This window comes from Biomphalaria glabrata, chromosome 2 (genome assembly GCF_947242115.1).
Source record: "Biomphalaria glabrata chromosome 2, xgBioGlab47.1, whole genome shotgun sequence".
NCBI classification, from domain to species: domain Eukaryota; kingdom Metazoa; phylum Mollusca; class Gastropoda; family Planorbidae; genus Biomphalaria; species Biomphalaria glabrata.
In genome coordinates, this window is record NC_074712.1 from 6,538,836 (window position 1) to 6,556,730 (window position 17,895).

General features: G+C 37.9%; 2 protein-coding genes across 3 annotated transcripts; both read right to left on the minus strand.

Annotated features, from left to right (window-relative positions):
• Positions 1-291: 291 nt before the first annotated feature.
• On the minus strand, positions 292-5,000 carry LOC129924446 (adhesion G protein-coupled receptor L3-like). Of its 2 annotated transcripts, none has more exons than XM_056018889.1 (4): positions 4,171-5,000; positions 3,192-3,475; positions 1,991-2,213; positions 292-624 (listed from the first exon to the last, which is right to left on the minus strand). In XM_056018889.1, the coding sequence occupies exons 1-4, from the start codon at positions 4,944-4,946 to the stop codon at positions 510-512; spliced, it is 1,398 nt and encodes a 465-aa protein (XP_055874864.1). In that variant the 5' UTR covers positions 4,947-5,000; the 3' UTR covers positions 292-509. The 2 variants fall into 2 exon arrangements, with proteins under 2 accessions (XP_055874864.1, XP_055874863.1); XM_056018888.1 differs by having other exon boundaries at positions 3,192-3,487.
• Positions 5,001-7,793: 2,793 nt separating this feature from the next.
• On the minus strand, positions 7,794-15,921 carry LOC129924825 (uncharacterized). Its single transcript, XM_056022115.1, has 4 exons — positions 15,127-15,921; positions 14,006-14,162; positions 13,067-13,240; positions 7,794-8,112 (listed from the first exon to the last, which is right to left on the minus strand). The coding sequence occupies exons 1-4, from the start codon at positions 15,204-15,206 to the stop codon at positions 7,903-7,905; spliced, it is 621 nt and encodes a 206-aa protein (XP_055878090.1). The 5' UTR covers positions 15,207-15,921; the 3' UTR covers positions 7,794-7,902.
• Positions 15,922-17,895: the final 1,974 nt, after the last annotated feature.

A 17,895-nucleotide genomic window follows, 5' to 3' on the forward strand; every position in this document is an offset into this window, starting at 1 on the left:
ACTCGAACCCCCCTGGTAGGGGGTTTTAAACTCAAAACCCCTTTGGTTGTGCTAGGGCAAGTGATGGTTTAGTATTAAAATCTCACCTAAAATAAACAAAATCAAAGCAAAAAATCAGTCACTCAATTCCGACTCCCCCCCCCCCCCAAGGGGGGGATTTCATTTCGGGAACCCCCCCCCCCCTGGCTACGCCCATGATATATATATATATATATATATATATAGAGAGAGAGAGAGAGAGAGAGAGTAACATATGTATTATTTTTAGTTTTAAAAACCTCAAGACAGTAGTTTATGTTAAAACACTTTATTTTGTATTTTACCATCTTAATTAAGTCATTCATGGCTGACTCTACTCCGATTCGTCTTCTGTTTGGTAAACACTAAATTGTACACATTAAAGGTATGTGGTAAATCATTTTATACATTTTCATTGAAATATAAATTGGCCTAACTTATGACTCGGAGTGTATTTCAATGGTATTACCATTTATTTATTTGTTTTTGGGTTAAGACTGATGTTGTCTCAACAAAGCAGAGCACAGAGCGACCACTCTCTTGTTGCATACAAAGGAGAAGAATATGGAGACTCCTTGAAGTCCATTCAGAACTAGCGCCACAAGTCTGTTGAAAAGAAGCACAACATGTTTATAAGTGTAAAGAAATAATCAGAAAACCGTAAAATAAATACTTTAAAAAAAACAACAACAAAGAATCAAGCTTATATTTAAGTGTAGTTGTATCAATTAGTTTAGATCAGTGATGCCCTACCTAATTCGACCTGCGGGCCTTTTTAATTTCCGACACTAGTGTCGCGGGCCACATGATCGAAAAGATACAAAAACGTAATGAAGCGGAACTGAAACTATTTTATTAGAAACCCGTGGATCTAGCACTTACATAAATTAGTGAGATGTTTGAAGTTTATCTACTTTTCTACCCTTCGGAACAATGGCTTCATATCTCTACTTACAATGTGAGCAGCATTCTATCTAGCTTAACCACCGACTTATTTTCTTATCATCTCTTTTTGGCAACTATTCAATCCTTCAATCTCTAGGCGTAGTTTAACAATATTTTATTCGCGGCTCAAATTAAGAATGCTGCCACATTTGTTTTTTTTTTTTTGTTTTTTTTTTATAACAGCCACAACTTTCTTTACATATCAAATTCATTGGCTTATTATCATGCTCCACAAAAAAAAAGTAAAAATCAGTTCTCTTTTCCTGTTAGATTATACATTAGTCCCATTTCGTAAACACATTGTTAAAGGTAATGGTACCAATCCATCATAGAATAAGTTAGGGTAACGTAGGTTAAAATAACTTTATCTACCTTTTTGGAGAGGGGATTTTCTACATTTTGTGCCGTCATTTCGCCGTGCCGGATGGGACCACTTCGCGGGCCGGATCTGGCCCGCGGGCCGTATTTTGGGCATCACTGGTTTAGATAAGTCAAGTAATTAAATTTATAATAGATCTAGACCAGCGGTTCTCAACCTTTTAAGCACGGCGAACCCTTTTTACAATCTCCCACTCTGCCGCGACCCACCTCACACACACACACATACAGCAATAGAAGAATAGACAATAACAATCCATATTTTTGATGGTCTTAGGCGACCCCCTGCAAATCGTCAATCGACCCCCAAGGGGGTCCCACAGGTTGAGAACCCCTGATCTAGACTGTCAACAATAAATCGGTGCGATTAGAAATCGTTTTACCAATTGTGTTTGTTTAGCGCTCTTTAATGCTTTTAGCTTTCTCAGTGCGCTATGATCCTTTCACTTGTCTGGACCAGTTGAGTAATAGAATGGAGTGAAGAATTTGTACCAAACAGACTGACAGAATGAATTGTAAAAACTTGCTAGTGCCAAAATGCCTAATCCACTCAATATACATTTATGATTGGTCGATTAATGCCAGTTATTGTTGTTTTTTTCAACAAAAATCTTTCATTTTCACAATTCGTTAACTAAAAAAGATTTACCCAAAAATCTCATTTTCCGAGAACTCGGCCAAAACTGCCACAATCCAGAACATTCCAGTCACCGTAGATAGCTTCATATAGATGGTCATATCAAAGTCGGGTGCGCTGCTCATAAATGAAATAGATTGAAGTCTTCGGACACTGTAGATTTTGTACACCACCACAAGAAACAAGGAAATGTTGGTCAAAGTTATAATGAACAGCGGAGCAGCAACAGCGATACCTGTAATGAGAGAATGTAAAGTGAGGGTCATAGGAATTCATTTATTTATCAATTCTTATCTTATCTTATATAATACAAACGTTACTTTAAAAAGAAGATGATTACGTCTAACACTGCGTGCATTCAGTCATACATATTAACCAATCACCTAAATTCTGCCAAGTCACTAGTTTTCCTGGCTAGCTTGGGCAACCCATTCCATGCATTTGTACAAATTTGTGCTAGCATATGGGACGAGAAATGTGCTTTTATCTTTGTGTCTTTCTGAGTATTTTATTAGATTTTGTTATTGTATTTGAAGATTATGGTTCAGTGTTTTATATGTAATTGCTACTTTACTTTTGAGCCTTCTGTCCTGAAGGCTTTCTAAATTTAATGATTTTACTAAAGGTGTTACTCTAGTCAAATGTGAATATTCGTTTGTTATGAATCTCACTGCTCTATTTTGTGTCTGTTCCAGTTTCTTAATGTTTTCTTGAGTTGAGGGGTCCCAAACAGAGGATGCATATGTATTCTATTATTGTCTAACAAAGGTTAAACAACCTTTTAGTTTTCTGTTCTCATTTGATTTGTAGAAATTTCTTTTAATAAACCCTAATGCTTTGTTTGATTTTTTGATAGTTTCATCAATATGGGAATTCCATGACAGTTTTTCCATTTATTATAACACCTAGGTATTTTGTTTTTTTGTGTGTGTTACATGCTAACAATGAATAAGTGAAGTGGAGTTAATTTGTTTTAGTTTTTTTTTTTGTTACTCTTAATAACTGACATTTTGCTGGGTGGAAAGAAATGCTCCAATTTGATTCCTATTTCTGTAATTCATCTAATTCTCTTTGTAAGAATTTCTTAGAATAAGTTATTAAAAAACGTTTCAGTGAAAATATTACAATATTTGCTTTAAGTTGTTAATTTTTTGTTTGTTTTGTTTTTTTATTTATTTTATAGCTTTTAGTCTTTTAAAAAATATTTTCTTACCAATAAAGAAAGGTAAATCTAGATAACACTGAACATTTCCATATCCGAATTCTCTCCCTTGTGATGTGAAGTAACTATATATTAAAACAGCACTGACTACAGAGACGGGTAATACGAATGACCCACTTATCCACTTCAAGATATCAGAAGTCCTATTTGGTTGATTATGTGTTGTTAAGCCGGCAGTGAACACTCGAAACATGCAAAAGCTACAGATGAAGTTCCAGGAAAAGTTCCAGAGCCACAGAAAATGAGTCAGGACGCCGAGTATGAGGCACCGGAAGCTGTCAACAGAACTACAATAATTTAAGGTAAGAATGCGTTAATGAAATTGGAAATTGAGTTGCTTTATTTAGCATATTAAAATTAGCATATCAATTTCTTAATCGGATAAACATGATTTATTATTATATTTAACATTTCTTTTTCTAGGTAATAAATTCTGAAAGTTTTTTAAAAGTATTAAACTATATCCTAGTTTACCTACAAGATGGAATGTTAGCTTGATGCATTATATATGCTTTATATTTATCGTCTAACATTTCTTGTATATCACGTAAGTGTTAGGAGGCGCGGTGGTTGAGCGGTAAAGCGCTTGGCTTCCGAACCGGTGGTCCTGGGCTCGAAGACTGTGATTTTTAATTTCGGGATCTTTATGCGCCTCTGAGTCCACCCAGCTCTAATGGGTACCAGACATTAGTTGTGGAAAAGTAATAGGTGGTTGTTCAATGTGCTGGCCACAGGACACCATCGATAACCGTAAACCACAGAAACAGATCATCTGCCCTATTGACCGACCACAAGTGAGCGTTAACTATTAGATATACCGTATCAAGTTTTGTTTAAATTGTAACAAATTTTCTTCAATATTGTTTTTATGTGGTCTATGAATTCAGAATTATCCACAAACAAAACATTGCATATAAATAATTCATTCAAAAATATAAAAATTGAAACAGTTCTCTATTATTAATCTTACGTGAAAGTACTGAACATCAGAGAGACTTGTGCCAATAGAAGACTTAGGCTTAGAAACATGTTATTTACACCAGCCTTTGTTCTCAAGACCGGAAACATGCAGTATGTCAAAAAGGTCAGTAGAAGGCATACCATGGATACGATTAAACAGACAAATGTTAAGATGTTTTCAATCAAACATAGGGTCTCCTCGCAATGATCCGCTTCAGGCCTCTCAATGTCTATATCATTTTCTTTCAATTGTTTCCATTTCCTGTCTAACAGAGCAATGCACACATCAAGATAGCCATCTTCATCAACATTCACCATGATTAAATCTTCATTGTCCGTGATGTTAATCTTCGTGATTTTAAAATCTATTGTTATCGTTACGAAAGGGGGTACTAATACATCATCAATAAACACCTGATAAACTGACTTGTCTAAACGTATATACTTACATAACAACAATGTGTTTAGGTAAAATATTTTATCGCAAGACTGGGTAAAATTACGCGTTTCAGTAAGACTATAGATAAAAATAGGATTTCTCGGTTTTATGACTGACGTACTGTATTCATATGTGATTCTCTCTACGTTTTTTAAAGAGTTCAAAATAAAAAAAGGATCTAATGTTACACTTTCGGTATCTGACACTTGGAATATGAAACTAGTTTGTACTACTTCAGATTGGAATATTGGCTCAAATTCTGTAATCAGCAGATTGGCTTCTATTTGCACGTTCATCTTTACAACAATGAAAAACTGTATTTCACCAGAATTTAAATAGCCCATCATTAGATCAACACGAATGGAATACTGTACACTATTGTTAGAGATACTGTGTAGTCTGTTAGCCAGCTGAAAATAAAGTAAAAAAAAAAAAAAAAAGAAGCAAGCATTATAAAACAAAGAAAAAAGAACAAATTCCTAGTTTATGTACACATAAACTAAACAATCAAATATATTTATAAAGAATGTTACCGGCAAATTGCAAAATCTGACATGTTACTGTTATACCGATAAATCAATACTTAAGGACCCCCGTGAGAGTCAGGTATGTGGCTTTTATTATTTACCTGATATCAGTAGTGGCCTTAGGGGTGGCAAGTGGGGCCCAACTTTAGTTTCAAAGATTCATTTGCAGTTGTAAATACGTTGTTGTTGTTTTTTTCTATAAATGTTTGACATGTTTCGGATGTTCCTTCAAAGTTAAAGCTAATTTACTTCCTGGTCCAAACCTCCCACTTGACGACTGAGGATGGCAGCGAGCAGGGTTTGAAGTAGGTCAAGATTTAGATCTAGACTATATTTTTTAGAGTTTTAAATCAAAAGTGCTATTCTTACTTACTTAAATCCTCCCGCACCAATTAGCGCATTGGGCTGAAAGCTGCTTCCACAAAAATATATTACTGGCAATTTCTGAAGCCTCTTCTCACCTGCCCTAAGGTCCTCCGTGAAAGTGTGGTGCCAAAATGTACTACAATATCCCTTTTTGCGCTTTCCTCGTAATGACCTCCGTGTCATTGCAACTCTTATTATTCTAATTTATTTTGTCGGAGAACATGTCCCCAAACCTCATGCGACGCTGTATCACAACTTTACTATGGGGTTGACTCCCAGTTTGGCATATGATTTCTTTGATTAAGACCCGATCTCTATAACTGACTCCTAAATCCGTCTTAACAATCTTTGTTGAGCCACATTTAGTCTTTTTCAATTTCGCCAGATGACTATTCACTGCACTTTATTAATGGAGTTCAGCCACTGTTAAAAATTTGTAACCTCTCGTGGCTACGCTCTTCCAAATAGTTGACTGTAGTTTGCTTTAGATCTTATATCGAAAATGGAAGATTTATCGTCAAAATCATCTGTTGGGTGTTTTTAAACTAAAAAATCTATGGAGTTCTTTTTAACAAATTCAAAACCCCCTCAAGTACGCTCATATAATTTGGTGACTGTAATTTGCTTTAGAATAATATTGAAGCCAGATGTTTTCAACCTTAAAACTCTCTGTAGGAGGATTTTAAACTCAAAACCATCTGGATGGGTTTTCGAACTTAAAAAAAAAAACGTTTGGAGGTGGAGGGGGGGGGGGTTTAAAATCAAAACTCCTTTTTAACTTGTTTACTCTCATAGAAATTTGAGTGTGTAATTTGCACTTTTTTATATTGAAGAGGTATTTTTTAGCATCAAACCCCGCTGAAAGGGAGTTTAAACTCAAAACCCTTTGGCTACGCTCATAGCATTTTGAGTGAGTAATTTACTTTTTTTTTATATTGAAGGGGTATTTTTTCTTCAAACCTCGCTGAAAGGGGATTTAGACTCAAAATCTCGTTTGACTACGCTCATAGAGGATTTTTTAAACTTCAAACCCCGCTGAAAGGGGATTTAAACTCAAAATCTCGTTTGACTACGCTCATAGAGGATTTTTTAAACTTCAAACCCCGCTGAAATGGGGTTCCAATTTAAAATTAGTTTGGCTACGCTCATAGAATTTTGAGTTTGTAATTTTCTTCTATTGAAGAGGTATTTTTTGGCTTCGAAACCCGCTGGAGGAGATTCAAACTCAAAACGCATTTGGCTAGTTCATAGCATTTTAATTGTGCAATTTGCTTTTTTTTTTTATATTGAAGAGGTATTTTTTAGCTTCAAGCCCCGCTAGAGGAGGGTTAAAACTCAAATGCCCTTTGGCTATGCTCTTAAATTTTGAGTGTGTAATTTGCCTTTTTTTATTGAAGAGGAGATTTTTAGCTGCAAACCCCTCTAGGGGGGGCTTTAAACACAAAACCACTCTTGGCTACGCTCATAGAATTAGGTGACATGTATGAATAGTCTTATATTGAAAAGGGGGGGGGGTATCGTAAATTTCGGAGTGGGGTTTAAAATAAAAATCTTTCTTAGCTATAGTCTTGGAATTTAGGGATTGTCGTTTGCACAATTTTGTTTTGCTTTGTTTTATAGAAGAGGAGAATTTAACAGCCAAATCCCCTTGGCTGCTCTGGGCAAGTGATGGTAAAGTATTAAAATCTCACCTAAAATAAAAAATATCAAAGCAAAAAAAAATCAGTCATTAAATTTCCCAAGGGGAGGATTTCATTATTGGGGGGGGGGGGGGGGGGTTGAACCCAAAACCCATACTGGCTACGCCAATGTATATATACCCGGTACTCAGTAATGGATTGCCTAACTTTTAACTGCTAATAAAATAATAATAGACTTTAAAATACAAGAAAAATAATAATTTTTTTTTTCCACATATTGAAAAAGGTGCTGGTACGCCGTACCGATGCGTACCGTCACAAAAGCACTAGATATGTATCTGATTTGTCTTCTTCTATTCTTTTTAAAAGTTGTTTATTGTCTTTAAAAACTGTATTTTCTAAATGTTTTTTTCTATTCACTTGTACGATTGGCTAGTAGATAATGTTCAATTTATGTACCTAATTTACACATTATCTAGGTAACTAAAAATAGAACAGTTTTCCACATATTAAGGAATGGAATTCATTCACCAATCTAAACAAACCATACTCAACCGCATGATAATATTGATAAAACAACAAAGAATACGTATCACGTGACAGCCTGTGTATTACGTAATTTGTATTAAGAGAATGAGACTCACTTGGCTAAATGGTGTTTGTTTACGATTGGTGAATGAGGTCTATTACCCCTGTTAATCTAAATAATCTGCAGAGTCACTGCAGAATAACTGACTTCTGCACTTTAGTGGTTTTTGCGAAAGGTTTTTTTACAATTGTAGTATGCACCTCACCTGTGAAAGTATGTGTTTTAAAAAGTTTTCTTTATTAATATTATTTGGTTGCAGCTGAAAATGGTAACTAGTTATCTTGAAACCAAATTCCGCCAAATATCTTTTGCACTGAAAATTCTCATTCCCAATGCAGTCGTCTCCCTTGAGCACTTTTCCTAGAGCACACTCAATCTTATAATATTGGCCCTAAAAAGAAAATAAAAGTTTAAAAAAAAATCTTTTAAATATTATAAATGTTACTCATTCATTACGTGTCGCAAATGAATGACGTTTTTTTAAATGTATACTTTTATCGTTATACGTTTCTTTAGATCAGGGTTCTAGGTTTGATTCTCTTTGGTGACTAGCCCTAGTTTAGCTTACGTTGAGTCCCTTTTTTATTGTTAAACATAAAATTAATTGTACAAGAACCAAGATATTGATAACTGCTGTTATCAGTCATTGACTTCTAGGCGTAATATATCTTAAGTAGTAAAACTTCAAATAACTTGAATAACTTCCTATTTATGATAAAAACAAAATCAAGTTCTAATGAGATAAAATAAAATTTATTAATAATATTTCTTAGCAAAATTTACCTCAGTACAATGACAAAACCTTTCAGTCTCGCGTTCTGGAGTCGTCTCCCCTAAGACCAAATGACGACAGAGCCACCTATGTTGCATCATTCACAACCAATCCCTAACCTCTTCCCACCGTCACCATAAAAACACACACACACACACGTACACCTTCTTTAACAATGACTCTACTGCAAGACATCAATATTAAGCCGTCCAGTGTATATAGCTAGATCGCAAGAATGCTATACTATTTTCTCTATATATGAAAGTTAAAAAGAAAGATAGATAAATATGTTGGTAGATATCTGTACAGCTAGAAAGCTATCATTTTCTTGCATGTATATGTATATGTTAACGGAAGGCGGAACGAAGATATGCATAGGAAACATACTGATCTCACATACTGATGTCACGTACTGATGTCACGTACTGTTGTCACGTACTGTTGTCACGTAGCTTTCAAAGTGCGGACTTCTGCCTACTAAGATCCACACATCACAGGGAACAAGAAAACAACGCCTGAAAACTACTGTTCCGTTCATTTAGTTTCTTTATAGTGAGCTGGTGCGCAGTCATTGAGCCACTACAAAACATGTTTATTGCATTGCCCCCTTCTTAGGTCTGTTCGTCCCGAACTGACTCTGTCCCTCTCTCCTCTCCACAATACCGGTACAACCGATTGACGTGTACCACCTTGCATTTAGTTCGAGGACCCCTCTGGATACGGTATACCCCGTCGTTGGTTCTCTTCACAATCCGATATGGACCTTCCCAATCCTTTTGTAATTTATGCGATCTTCCCTTCCTTCTCTTTGCTTGTACAGCCAAACGAGATCATGCTCTACAAACCCAGTAGAATTGGTGCTTCTATCCGAATCTATCGTATCTGGTCCTCCTGTTCTTTATCTTACTCCGTGCATGAATCTTTTCAAGTCCCCTTCTAAGTTCTGTTACGTGTACGCTAGTCTACCATTTCGTTTGATTGAGGGTGAAGTGGTGGTGTTCGAGCTTTTCCATTTTTAATATTTTGCAAATCTCCAGGAATAGTTTATATTCAAAGTTGCGTCCTTGATCCGAATGTAGTTCCAGAGGAACACCAAAGCGGCTAATCCAGTGTTCCACTAAAATACTGACTATTGTTGTGGTTTCCTGGTTTAGTATCGCGAAAGCCTCAGGCCATTTACTAAAATAGTCCATTATTACTAGAATATATCTGTTGCCTTTGAGTGTCTCGGGAAACGGGCCAGCTCTATCCAGTGCGACTCTTTCGAATGGAACACCTACGTTGTACTGTTGTAGGGGTCCGCTTGTTCGATGTTGCGGGCCTTTGGTTGCTGCACATCGGTCACATCTTCTGCAACAATCCTCTACGTCTTCCTTGTACCGACACCAATAAAACCTTTGTCTCACCGTTTTCTACTACCATTTAATCCCATTGTGCCCAGTACGCCTTCATGGCAGCCTCTTTCTCAGCGATGTGTAGCTAATTTGGCTGATGTCCCCCTTCCTTCCAAAGAAGAACGGTTGCCAGATCCTCATCTTTCAGCTGATCCTCTCGGATATTCTTATCAGACCAAGGTCCTAAAACATTAAAGTCCAATCATCAACAATCGATTATCGCATCCTTCAATGTTTGCATTCTGTTTTGAAAGGTCGCCGAGATAGCGCATCAGCATTCTGGTGAATTAGTCCTTTCTGGTGGTGAATTTTGAATTCGCAAGTTTGCAGACGCTCTATCCACCTAGAAACCTGACCTTCAAGGCACTTAAAGGAAAGCAGCCATTGTATTGCTGCGTGATCTGTCATTAAAATAAATTTCTGCCCATAAAGGTTCTTATGAAAATGTTTTATTGCGTCGACGACGGTCAAGAGTTCACGTCTCGTGACACAGTAATTTTTTTCAGCCTTTGACAAACTTTGGCTAAAGTAAGTGATGACTCGTTCCGTTCCATCTATCTTTTTGGAAAGTACGACACCTATTCCGGCATTGCTTGCATCAGTATCCAAAATGAACGTCATGCCTGGTATCAGATAGGTAAGTATGAAGGACGAGACGAGTGTGTCTTTTAACATGTATAAGGACTCTTGACACTTCTGAGTCCAGTTGAATGACCTCTTTTGCTCTGTCAGTCGATGAACGGGTGCACATATATTGGAGAAATCGGGCACAAAACGTCTGTATTAAAAAAACAACAACTTCTTAATTCTCGAATATTGGATGGTGTAGGCCTTCGTCTTACTGCCTCAGTCATGTCGGGATCAGTGCTGATGCCGTCCACTGATACTATATGGCCAAGATATTTGACGCTCTTCCTTAACAACGAGCAAATCTTTGGCTTGATTTTCATACCCGCACTTTTTATCGGTCCAAAAACTTCATTTAGATTTGTCAGATGCTCCTCAAACATCCTACCAGTGACTATAATGTCATCCAGGTATACAAGACACGTGTTCCAATGAAGTCCCTGTAAAATGCGCTCCATCAATCTTTCAAAAGTGGCGGGAGCATTACAGAGACCAAAAGGCATCACAGTGAACTGCCAAAGACCGTTGCCAGCAGAGAAAGCCGTTTTCTCTTTATCCTCAGGATGCATTCCCACCTGCCAGTATCCACTCTTTAGGTCAACAGTAGAAAAAATCTGTGACCCAGCAAGCGTATCCAAGGTATCGTCAATTCTTGGGAGTGGATAGCTATCTCTATGCGTGACTTCATTAAGTGCTCTGTAGTCTACACAAAATCGCATGGATCCATCCTTTTTCTTTACCAGGTCATTGACGAACACCAAGGGCCATTAGAGGGCTCTATGACCCCTTGCTGTCTTATTCGTTCTATCAGGTCTGTAGCCTCCTGTTGCTTTGCGAGAGGAAGGCAACGTGGTGGCTGCCGAATCGGCCTAGTTACTTCGGTATTAATCCTATGTTGCTTCAATTCTGCTCTTTCGCAGATTGTAAAATGTCTGCAAACTTCATTATCAACTCTTCTGCTTTGATATACTGCTCTTCAGATATGTTTGCTTTGATATCTGTCAAAAGCCTGGCATTATGAGGGTTGACCGATTCAGTGGGCGTAGCAGTATGTCAATGTTGCAATTCTTAACTAGATCAATCATACGACATTTAGCTGTGGTAATATCTCTTCGTAGGTGTTGCACCCCTAACTAAGGTTCATGATTCTAGCAGGTACTGTATGATTTATTCTAATCAAAACCAGCGTTTTCCCTACGGCCACTCGTAGTTGTCTTTCATTCCTTCGATTAGCGCCGTTACCGAAGTTTCATGTCCACTATCTAACTTTGCCCTAATAATTGATTCGGACTATGCAGGCAGACTCGTATCCTCCGTTAACAGTATTTTCAACATTCGATCATTCCCTTCATCATTATCACATAGCAAAGGTATCTGTACATTTCCACACATCAAAGTTTTTCTGCCAACGTTAATGGAAAACCTAAATTTCTGCCTAAAATTAAGACTGAAATGCAGTCATCAGTTATGTTTGCAAACAAAAATGTATGCACGAATGACTGACATCCGAGCTAGAATGTTAAGTCCACCAGTCCTTGTATAGGCATCAGTTCTCCACTGGCTGTTTTCAGGCAGTAAATACTCACATTTGTAGTCTTAATGCTGTTCGAGACATTTGGCCGAATGTCTAAACGGGAAGAATGAGTGTCGATAAGAAACCGATACTTCCGAATGCCAATTCTTCCGTCTACCTTAAGACTCCAACTCTGTCCTAGAACGGCAATCGGAATGACGGTGACAGCAGCTCTCATTTCCTGGATTCCAGGTTTCTGCCCCTTGAAGCAGGCGATGTTAGTTTTCCTGGTAGTCATTGTCTCCAGGCCGTGCACCCGTTTCTGATCTGTGCTGAGACGCAGCTTGCCGATTAGGTGTTTTTCTACACATCCTTTTTATATGCCCAGTTTCACAACATTTCCAGCAACGGACCCTGATCACACAATGAACTGTCTGTGTTTGGCTCGGCTTATACTTTTCGAGGACCTCCGTCATCCGTCTGAGCACCTGTGTTAGATCTTTTTCCTGGACTTCCAGCATCCGACCATGATGCATGTTGTTGGATGCATTCTTAGCGGATTTAATAGGACAGAGCGTACACAAGGGCTTCACTTGTCTTACGCTTGCTAATATATCAAATAACTTTCTTTAGCTCAGGTTCTTGAACGGCATTGATGAAGGCATAAGTGACGATTACTTCAAGGAACTCCTGTGCAGCTGTGGGATATGCCAGATGGGCAAGGCGTTCAATGTCCGTTTTTAACTCTTGAAGGGTTTTACCGACCCGCTGTTGTCTGATCCTCAGTGCGTGAAGTCAGTCCAAACAGATGCAAGGTTTTTGTACAGTCCGTGTCAATGTTGTTGCCAATTGTTATGTATTTGAAATTAAACTGCTGCTGTTATTTTGGAGCCCTGAGTTGTGTCGTGTGGTGCAGTTTGCAAAGAGCCTGGATAATGGAGAAACTTTACAAAATATATCTATAAATCTAGATAGATAGATAGATAGATAGATAGATAGATAGATATTATTTTAGCATTATTATTTATGATGTACTTACATTTCGTTCAAGCCAATCAATCACCTTTGCATCGCTTTCTTTTTCCATCTGTAGTGCTTTGGAACTTTTAGGACTTGTATTAAAATTCAACAACGTGGAAAAAAATAACAGAGGTAAAGAAATTGGAAACATCATTGTTGAGCAATCGTCATCAGTGGAAAGTGGAAAGCCATTCTAAGATAAATACAAATAATTCATTTTAGATGTTGTTTTTTTTTACATTTATCTAAAAAAAAGAATACAAAACAATATGCATAAATTTAGTTAAAAATGCTGAAAACACAAATCTTAAATAGCCACATACAACCCGTCCAACGCCTGTTTTTTAAGTGTCTCAAATTCAACTCCCAGCCTTCATATTCGTCTCAAATAGCCACTGATAACCAGTTCGACTTCTGCTCTTCATATGTAAAAATTATAGCCTCAGATCCCGTCCGACGTCTGTTCTTCATATGTGTTAGTTATAGCCTCAGATCCAGTCCGACTTCTATTTTTCATATCTATCAATTATAGCCTCATATCTAGTCCGACTTCTGTTCTTCATATGTGTCTGAAAATGCCTTGTATCTCGAGACTCTGAAACGCGCGGCTTCGCGCCATTAGTAGCGATCGTTAGCAAGAATATATGTCGATATACCCAAATAAAAGGGGGGAGAAACTCATCTCATTATAAAAATCTAACCCCCCCTCCCCCCCCCCCCAAAAAAAAACAACAACAACTGTTTGGTGAGATCTGGGTAAAAGAGCGTACTGATATAAATAATATATATATATTAAACATAAATGAAAAGCAGCACCAGGGACAAAGTTTTTAAAATAGAGAAAGTAGTGAATTAAAATGCTTAATATATGTATATTTCACATTTGTTTCAGCATCTAGCTTCAATGTGTACGTTCACAGATGTAATAAAGAAGCTAAGATTTGATTGTGATAGTTACCCAGACAATCGAACAGAAAATATTCTCATAATAAACATCGCCATCTAAATCAAGGTGTCTGATGAGAAATTGTCCATGACTGAGCTCTAAGCATGCATTCACTAGTTCTGGGTAAATGGTAAAGTAACGGTTTTGTATTTCAAAAGTAGATGTGTCTCTGTAAAAAAAAATAAAATATTTTCATATAGTTTTATATGTTTCCACAAAAAACACTATCTCCATCTATGTTTCTATGTATTTATCTATGCCAAGACTAATTTAACCCTCAAAACGCGTGCGGTAGTTTAGCCTCTAAACATCAAAATAGTAATTCCATCTTTAATGCACTCATTGTAAAACAGCTCAACAGCTTAAGGGTTAAGTATGCGGAGCCCCCTACACTATTTGGAAAGCTTCAATAAAAAAAATCCACTATTAATAAAAAATACTAATATGTAAAAGTATGCTATATTAGAAAAGAAACAAATTATTTCTAAATTAAAGTTAATTTTCATTCGTTTTTTTTTTTAATCTATTTAATATGCATATTTCAGTCAACAAAAAAATGTAAATGTTAAGAGTTTACTGTTAGTCAGCGTTAAGTAAATCAGAAGTAGGCCCAATATTGCGAGAATATAGGCACATTATAAGGGGACACTTTTTCAGCACGATAGTGTTTGTCAACTTTAAGATTGAATGTATTGCCGGTACCAATGCGAAGAAAAGTTACTGCTCCGTTGAAATATGTTGTTGTTTTTTTTTCTCCATTGCGGAGATCCCCCTTACTTATAGAGGTCACTTATGGAGGTCACTGAACTGTAGCCCCGACTGCCCTCCCTTCAATCCGGCCTTGTATCTAAGTAAGTATCTAAGTATCTATATTTGTATGATTGTATGTATGAATCTATCTATCTATCTATCTATCTATCTATCTATCTATATATATATATATATATATATATATATATATATATATATATATATATATATATAAGATATACATTTTTAAATGTATGTATTTTTATTTTTAAAAAAGCAATAATTTATATGTATTAATAAAAAAAATACATGTTTCAAAGTGTTAGAAATCTGGACAGAAAAATATAACAAATAAAACCTATACTAAATTCTCATTTTCTTACCTAAATTTGTTTTTATTAAAACATTTCACCATTTTAAATTCGATATTGGGTACATATTTAGATCTTTTTGTCACCAGCATTAGCTTTCTCTGTATCTTTTGTGCAGATTCATTGTTGTAGAAAAATGGAAGATTTATTTCTAGGTTGACTTTATGTAGCTCGATCTAAAAAGAAGTATCATAAATGTATAGTTTTACAAAGTAGGGCACAGAAAAAAACTAGTAAATGTATAAAATTGGTAAACAAATATACATATTTTGCCACATCCAGGGCAAGCATAACCATTCTCCGCAGGTGGTCGATTTAGATTTTCTTTTCACCGTCTGCGTTTGTCCTCGGCAGCAGATTTTCTTTTGGTCTCAAATATGTATTTCGCGGCCTTCGTGAGTGACCTCCAGCTGTCTCGTTCTGAGGCCGCATGCAACCAGGTGCTCTTTTCTATGTCAGGCAAGAAAATTTGACGCCTAAGCTGGTTTCCGTGGGGCGCCTCTGTTACGTCAACCACCTTTTAGCTCACCAAAAAAAGACTGCCTTTAGACTTTGGCATACGATCATCTCCCGTAGGGGATACGTGTTCCACCCAGCGTAACTGTCGGACCATAAGAAGTCCCACTATACCAGCGGTTCTCAACCTTTTAAGTTCGGCGACCCCTTTTTACATTCTCCACTCCGCCTGGACCCCCCCCCCAAACACACACATACAGCAATAGAAGAGTAGATAATAACAATCCATATTTTCGATGGTCTTAGGCGACCCCTGGCAAATCGTCAATCGACCCCCAAGGGGGTCGTGATCCACAGGTTGAGAACCCCTGCTCTATACTGTGCAAACCGGCGTTCGCAAGGACATCGCTGTTTGTAGTCTTTGCCACCGTATGTCCAGTAAATTATAACAACATCTGTCTGTAGCACAACTCTAGCTCTAGCTTTCGACTTTGACGGAAATCGTTCTCTTCTCTCTCTCTAATGTCCTCATGTTGACCTCCTTTTCAGTCTAGTCTATGACAGTGCGCACCTTCTGCACTAGCTTAGATGGCGGTGCGCATGGCAGAGTTATAACATTGCCCCCTTCTTAGAGCTTTTCGTCCCGATAAGAAACAATGTAGTGTGGGTTTGACAGTTCAGGTGGAGGTTGATCGGTGGGAACCACAGACGGTTGGGTGCCTGCTGCCCACGAAGCCGTCTGCACAGTTTTCCGCGGCCGTCGCTTCCTCTTCCAGTTGGCCAGTCTACGTTTGAGACGATGTCGTGGTCGCTGCTTCGACCTCATGACGATAGTCGCTGATGCCAGCCAGCAGACACAGTGAGAGCTTGTGGAGGTCAGGGTTGTGGCGATCACTGTAGATTCCAGGGCCGCTGTCTTAAGACGCCAAGTCAGTGGACATTTTCCATGGACGTCTCGTAACATAGTTGTAGGCCTACAGGTAGCCATAGTTTCAAACGCATAGTCCCATAAGAAAATGTTCATCTACCACTGCATGAGGTTCCGCTAAAATTGATTCACCATCGTTCAAGTAATTATCACTGATGTGGGCAGAAGTACAAACGTCTGTTAAGTTCAGACCTTGTTGCTGGGTCTCTTGGCATGGTCAATGTGCCCGCAGGGCGCCGCATATACAGTTCTTGTCAGTCGCCTGCAGCAGTTACCAAGCTTTGGTTTCTCCATAATCCCGCAGGCAAATTCAAATTCGTTGTTTCTGTCTAGGCCTTTGTTGGGTCTGTATTCACCATTTCACCCGGCGACATCCAAGGCGAGGAATCAGAAACGGTCTTCAGGCTTTCATGGTTTGAGTTCTCGTCAAAGGTACTGACAGATAAATTGTCCTTACCGATCAAATTGCGCGTCAAAGCCAAGTGCTGGTGTATTAATTTTGCAACTTGGTTATGGCGACCTAGGTAGGCTGATTCTGATAGGGCTGGACATTCTGCCATAATGTGTTTAATCGACTCGCCAACATTTCCAACATTGGCATTTGTAGACAACATTGAGTTTTAGGATATGCTTCTCGTAATTTTTCGTCCTAATTACTCTGTCCTGTATTGCTGTAACAAAGCCTTCTGTTTCAGGGTAGAGATGACCTGCTTTGAGCCATGTTAAGGAAGCAGCCTGGTCGATGTTGTCCCCATGTAATAAAGCCGGAAATTTTCTGTGGATGTTTTTTTCTTCCCATTGGCGAATCTCATGCGTTGTTTAGGTTCAGAGGTGTTGCTTCGGAGTCATATTAGCCTAGAATGGAAACTAATTGATTGCTGGAGGTGTGCAGTTTTGATCGTATTTTTAAAACTTGCATCTTACACAATTTGAACATGTTCTGCAATCCACGACCCGCCATCCTTATGGTAGAGGACTTGTAGTGTAGGCATCAAAATTTGGTTAGTAATTTTCTAGTGAGTCTGTGAATGTCATTTAAGTCGGTGTCAGTCCATTTGATGACACCGAAAGTGTAAAGTAGAACTGAAGCGGCCCAGCTGTTTATTGCAGTGGTGAGGTTTTTATTATTATCATTATTATTATTATTGATATTATTAGACTTGGCGGAACTTCATTATCTTCTTCCTAATGTTAATATCCTTCTCAGTCTTGTTTCTAGCAGAGCGCACCTTCTCAGTCTTGTTTCTAGCAGAGCGCACCTTCTCAGTCTAGTCTCTAGCAGAGCGCACCTTTTCAGTCTTGTCTCTAGCAGAGCGCACCTTCTCAGTCTAGTCTCTAGCAGTGCGCACCTTCTCAGTCTTGTTTCTAGCAGAGCGCACCTTCTCAGTCTTGTTTCT

Excerpts from the sequence above, each read along its gene's own strand:
- LOC129924446 (XM_056018888.1), bottom strand. The coding sequence starts at position 4,946 with ATGATGGGCTATTTAAATTCTGGTGAAATACAGTTTTTCATTGTTGTA. Across the intron at positions 3,488-4,170 it reads CTGATGTTCAGTACTTTCAC|TTCTGTTGACAGCTTCCGGT; the intron begins GTAAGATTAATA and ends AAATTATTGTAG. Across the intron at positions 2,214-3,191 it reads AGATTTACCTTTCTTTATTG|GTATCGCTGTTGCTGCTCCG; the intron begins GTAAGAAAATAT and ends CTCTCATTACAG.
- LOC129924825 (XM_056022115.1), bottom strand. The coding sequence starts at position 15,206 with ATGCTGGTGACAAAAAGATCTAAATATGTACCCAATATCGAATTTAAA. Across the intron at positions 14,163-15,126 it reads TTTAATAAAAACAAATTTAG|AGACACATCTACTTTTGAAA; the intron begins GTAAGAAAATGA and ends TTTTTTTTACAG. Across the intron at positions 13,241-14,005 it reads TTTTCTGTTCGATTGTCTGG|AATGGCTTTCCACTTTCCAC; the intron begins GTAACTATCACA and ends TATTTATCTTAG.